Genomic DNA, 6,000 nt, shown 5'->3' with positions numbered 1-6,000 from the left:
CTTTTAGAACTTCTTGTTCTAAAGCTTCCACCACCTCGTCAATTGTTAGGCCCGCCCATCTTGCTCCTAACAACCTTCCAATAACAACACATGCACGCAAGGATCCACCCACCCTAACCCCCCCTCCGTGTCCTTCACTGCCTCAGCCACACCGTTATAATACTAGAAGTAGAAAGCTCAGTCAAGCTAGCGTTGCTGGAACAGCCCGACGAACTTAATACGCACCGTACGAGTAAGTACCGCCTTAGGCATTTTTGACGTACGGTAAGTCTCTTGTACAGTATTATTTAACCAACTTTCTTTAACATTTTGTTTCAGAAAGAACTCGATCATTTCTTCCAACAAATGTTTCAATGGGGTTATAACACCAACTTGACCGTCTTTTGGATCCAATTGACTACCAACATAATTTCTGACACCCACTAGCTTTGATATACGTTATCATTAGCAACGCCTCTACAAAAAGTTCTATTTTCTTTTCTACTTTCAGATATATCAACCGTATACATTTTAACATGTTTATTACGTTCACACTTCTGTTTTAAATAACTGACAGTGATTTTACCATCTTGGATTCATACTATAGGAATTGAAGAAACATCCCCCTTTGATGATTGTGTTTACACTCAAGGCCGTCACAGTCTTAATGATATATAACAAAAGGATCCATTTTAGTTTTAAACTCTCAAATTTTCATGTTTAACCACGTTTTAATCTTCAAAAACTGTTAATTTATTCTTTTTTTTAACACACTTTGGTGCATTATCGTTGTTTTAGATGTTATTGTATAATGTTTTACAAAATCATTATTCGTAATTAATAAGATTAGAAAGATTCCATATGTATTATTTTTAAGATTTATATAGGCTGATGATGCCCGTAAAGGAGGGTGAAACATGTACCATTGACTTTTATGTATTATGTATAAAATTTTAACCATATGAAATAGTGGTTTATATTGTATTGTATTGTATTGAACAGGTGGACTTAAAAAAATATTGTAATAATATTCGAGACATAAGTGGTATGTTCCGAGGTGTCAGTGGAGAGATGGCGTGGGAGGACATCAGTAGACGAGTAAGTTTGAGTGGTGTCTTTAAAAGTAGGAAAGATCACAATATTAAGATAAAGTTAGAATTCAAGAGGACAAATTGGGGCAAATATTCATTTGATTTTCACTCATGGATTACCTTGATAAATAAAGAGTTTTCCTTAAGTGATCCACTTTATTTGTCCACCACATTATTTACAAAAATTGAAGGAGCAAGAGAAGTGGTCTTCAGCCTTCTTCATCTTCATCTCCTACTACTACTTCTTCTTCTTCTTCATCATCATAATCATAAAAATTCCCACCATCACCATTAACACGATCATCACCACCATCTTCATCTTCACCAGCACTGTCTTCATCAAGTTCTGGCATTGGAAAGCGTAAAATGGCTGCCAAACCAGTCAACTGAGCTAGTTCTGGAACAGAATTTGAAAAGAAAAGTTTTACTACCATTTCAATCCTTACCTGGAAATGGAATTCCACAATTTAAGTACAATATGCACAGACATAATTGTATTATAATACATACGCTCTCCAGATACATGCAGACTTGAAAATATCTTCACTTCTCCACCAAATTCACGAACACTATCAACGAGTGCCACATACTGCTTGCGAAGATCAACATCTTGAACCCTAAAAAAAGAATTTAACATAAATATTATTCATTAAACAACTAGGTATAGTTCTTGACACAGACAAAACGAGAAGTAAAGTCAATATACATATCAAAACAAGAAATGAATCATTATGCCCAAAATAGTTGTTGCATGTCGTAAATTCAGTGCCTGAAATTGCCTGAGAACTGAGCATGGAAAGTCTGATCAACAATTTATTTTGATGAGTACCTTGGCATGATTACACATTCAATTCCTGGAGTTTTGAAATGCAGTGTGCTTTACTGTTGTCAGACTTAATACGTTGGCTGCCGGAGCAGTAGATTGAACCTCTGAGTGAGTTTCTCGAGAGGCCATGGGGGTACAAAGTACCATTGACGTGTTATGAGACTTTCCCTGCCTGGCCGGCGAACCACTGAGCTGTTGACTTCACTATGCTACCATACTACTATGGCCCTCGCAGCAAATCCTGGCATGCTTGATTTCCAAATGATGGATTCTATTTTTTTAAATTTCAAATCCTATTTGCTAAAGCATTGTTTGTCTTCCAGAACGTAATAGATCAGCTTGAAATGAACACTACTTCCCAGAATTCTCAGTCTGAAGGACTAGCGTCATTATCTTCCGAGTTTGTGAAGAAAACTGCTTCATTTTGGATAGCTAAACTCTCTGATAACTGGTATAATAACATAGAAATATCTCATATGTATTTCGCAAACATCCTACTTTAAAACAATGAGCGCCTTGGGATCATAGAGTTAAGCACTAGTAAACAAATCGTGACACAGTCTGTTGGCAACAATGAGTACTATAAAGTGACACAAACTTCTGGTCCTGCTAGATAGTACCGCTCCGGCCATCTAGCCAAACTCATACAGTAAATTTTCCTGTGGGACCATGGCGGTACCTCCGGGTGATAGGAATTTTTTAAAAATTTAGTATGTTTATAGAACACTTTAGTGAAATATCATTTCAAATATGGTTTTACTTTGATTTACTATATGCACGGTAGAAAGATAACTTTAGACACCACCGGGACAGTTGTTGAGGAATTGTTGGACCTGCTTGACGGCTTCTCTGTCCATTGAGTCTAGGGCACATATAAAATTTTGATTTTATCAAAGTTTTTGCACAAGAAAACTGTGCATCTTATCCAAGTACCCCACTATGTCGTGACAGGAAACTGTGGAAGGTGGAGCCCAGTCACTTCTTGGTATAAAACTTGATTACTGGAAGCCTTTACAAGAATCTTCTTCAGAGCAGCTGTAATTCTCCCCGATACATTCACAATACATGTCACATGGTTGAGGTTGGGGTACATGCTCTTCAGTTGTTGGAAAGGTGAAAGCATGTAACATGCTTGATCAGTCACCACAGGCCTGACTTTTTTGTATTGTATGCTCTCTGGCCACAGGTTCAGACATGAGTCACTAAATGATTGCACTGTTGTGCAGGCATTTGTCTTTTCGAGTTGGTACATTTTAAAAGCATGAATTTCACCCATTCATCAGATAATGGAAATCCCAACACATTCACAATATATCTTTGTAGCACATCCGCAGTTTCATTTAAAATTAATCTCACTTAATGTTTACCAACCACCTCTTATTGTCTCCAAGACAATCACAAAAATTGGCTGTATGTATTTTCTTCTCAGAGGGCTCTCATCCGGTATTGACTTTTGCGTGTACTTCTCAAGGAATGATTTGAATGCTGGACTGACTTTACCTTGTCGACTGGAATTCCTGACAGGATTAATACCAAGGCAAGATCTGCTCTGAACTCATGCAATGACTGCTGCTTTTCAGATCCTGAAGCGAAGTCACATATCAAAATTAGTTTGCTTAGGTTCTGACTTGTGAATTTCAATGTTATTTACATGTTTGCTCTACCAGATGTGCTGGTTTATAACGTTTCTTTGATGCTTGCCACTGATTACAATATTTACTTCGCGGACTGCACACTGAAGAATGATGCCATCAGTTTTGATAAACTGCATCTTTCTTCTGAAAGTGCATACAACTTCTCCTTCTTAACCTTAGGTGTGATTTTTTGTTGTGAAAAATACATTCTGGTCCAGACAGGTAAAACATCAACAGGACCAACAAGAGAATTAACACTCTACAAGTGGAACCGTTAAATGCATGCCAGAACTAACTGAACTTAGTTTAAACTGTTGCAGCATCATTGTTTAAATTTTGATTTGATTTCACAGCTGCAGTTTGGCTAGTCCTGCTGAGGTTGGCCACTATTGCTTGGATATTAAATACTGATGGTTTCCATACATTATATTTTATTTTTTCAATTTGCTTTACATCGTACTATCACAGATAATTCTTATGACAACGATGGGATACAAAATGGCTAGGAGTGGGAAGGAAGCAGCCATGGCCTTTCTTCTTTTTCTTCTTCTTTTATGACCGCATAGGATCACTTTATTCAGTCCATCGTTCAGGTCTCTTTGAAGGGTTTGTTCGGGCTTAGCGGTCCTCCCAGTACTTCTTCAGATGCTCCTATCTTCGTGCCTTTTCCTCGGTTGAAAATATGCATGTTGTTGGTTTGTTTCATGTAAGGGTAAAACGGAGGTTTGTATTCTTGGGTTTTCTATTCAATTTTATTTTATTTGTGGTGTCTCCTGTTGTAAGGCCTATTTCCTTCAGATCCTTTCTTACTTCTCTGATCCATTTACATCCTGTTGTGGTTTTTTTTTTGAGATGAGATTGTGTTGTACTAGTTGTTTCAGAAGTCTTGAATCCTGCATCCTTATGATATGTCCAAAGAATCCAAGTCTCCTTTTACGCATAGTATCCGTGATGGGTGCTAGCTCTTTGTACACGACTTTGTTAGGTATTATCCGCCACTGTCCATCTTTTTGGTATTTTTTGTTGATGCAGATTCTTCCAATCCTCCTTTCAATTTTCTGAAGTCTGTCAGTTTTTGATTGTTTATTCAGGTGAGAAAGTGTTTCTGCTGCATATGTAGCTTCCGGTTTTATAACTGTGCTGTAGTGTTTTATTTTTGCATGTATTGATAAACATTTCTTTTTGTAGATATCCCATGTTAATTTTTGTGCTTTAGCTAATCTATTTGTTCTTGTTTGGATTGAGATTTTTTACATTTAGGTTATGTGTTATTACTTCTCCAAGATATTTAAATTGAGGTACTATTTTGATTTTATTACCATTTATGGTAACTTCTTTTAGTTGTGTTGGTTTTTGGAGCATCATTTCTGTTTTTCTCAAATGATATTTTGAGGCCAATTTTATTTGTAATGTTTTGAAGTTCTGATATCTGGGTTTTTGTTTCTTTTATGTCCACTGCTAGTAATGTGCTAAATCGGCTGTGAAACCCAGGTAATTTGTTTTGATTTTTCGGCCAATCTTTATTTTTGTGGGACATTTCCTAAACCATTCCCTCATTACCATTTCTAGAGCACAATTAAATAATAGTGGTGAGAGCTCATCTGCCTGCCGTACTCCAGTTTTCATTTCAAATGACTCTGATGTTTCACTCCTAAACTTTCACTTTTGATTTGGTGTTAGTGAGAGTCAATTTTATCATGTTTATTAATTTGGGGTGTAGTCCAAGGTGTCTTAAAATTTTAAACAGAGATTCTCTATGGATGCAATCGTAAGCTTTGTTGAAATATACAAAAGTTATCACCATATCTCTGTTTCTTCTCCTGTTATAGTCCATTATCAACTTACAACTCATGATCTGATCAGGACAGCTCCTCCAGGGTCTGAAACCCCCTTGATATTCTCCTAGTTCTTTTGCCAAGTTGTAAATTTATCCTATTAAGGATGATTATTGAAAATATTTTAATACGTATATACTGATTATTGTCGACTTCTGATTAAGCAACATTTTAAAATCTGTTAAAAAAGAAGGAAAAAAGAAACCTGTCTAATCCTTCAAAACCGCAGATACAAGTGTGGGGAAAAGATGCTGCAGCATGATATAAGAGAGAAAAAGTTGGAAAAAGGTGCAAAAAATTATGTTTATTTCAATTCAATTCATGTCCCTAAATACACATCTTGACCTATCTATACGAAAATACAGTAGCTGTATTTTTGGAAAGGCTGTGCACTTTAAAATCCTTTCACTAGTTATTAGTAGAAAGTGTTAGGAGTGGCCTGAACTATCTCTGACAATAGCTCTAACAAAACCAGCCTTGGAAAAGGTTTGGGCATACCCTGCAGGCAATGCACAGTTCTCGGTGTGCTGGAGGAACTGTGAAAAGTGGGTGACCAGTAGCCAACATCATGAAAGTAGGGATTATCAATTGGATGACCCTGATGGGGAAAGGTGAAGAAATTATTGATTTTGTAG

The 6,000-nt window shown here is 36.7% G+C and overlaps 1 protein-coding gene across 1 annotated transcript in view; it reads right to left on the bottom strand.

Moving 5' to 3' along the window:
- Positions 1–1,206: 1,206 nt before the first annotated feature.
- Positions 1,207–6,000, bottom strand: part of pelo (protein pelota) — a 156,761-nt gene continuing 151,967 nt past the window's right edge. Inside the window, exons 9-10 of the mRNA XM_067141624.2 lie at positions 1,581–1,687; positions 1,207–1,467 (exon numbers count right to left, since the gene is read on the bottom strand). Of these exons, the coding sequence (XP_066997725.1) occupies positions 1,280–1,467; positions 1,581–1,687 (295 nt within the window). The 3' untranslated portion in view covers positions 1,207–1,279. The remainder of the gene's footprint in view (positions 1,468–1,580; positions 1,688–6,000) is intronic.

The sequence above is a fragment of the Anabrus simplex genome, chromosome 2 (assembly GCF_040414725.1).
Source record: "Anabrus simplex isolate iqAnaSimp1 chromosome 2, ASM4041472v1, whole genome shotgun sequence".
Taxonomy (NCBI): Eukaryota; Metazoa; Arthropoda; class Insecta; order Orthoptera; family Tettigoniidae; genus Anabrus; species Anabrus simplex.
Note: the sequence above shows the minus strand (reverse complement) of the source record. Positions and strands in the feature narration are given on the sequence as shown.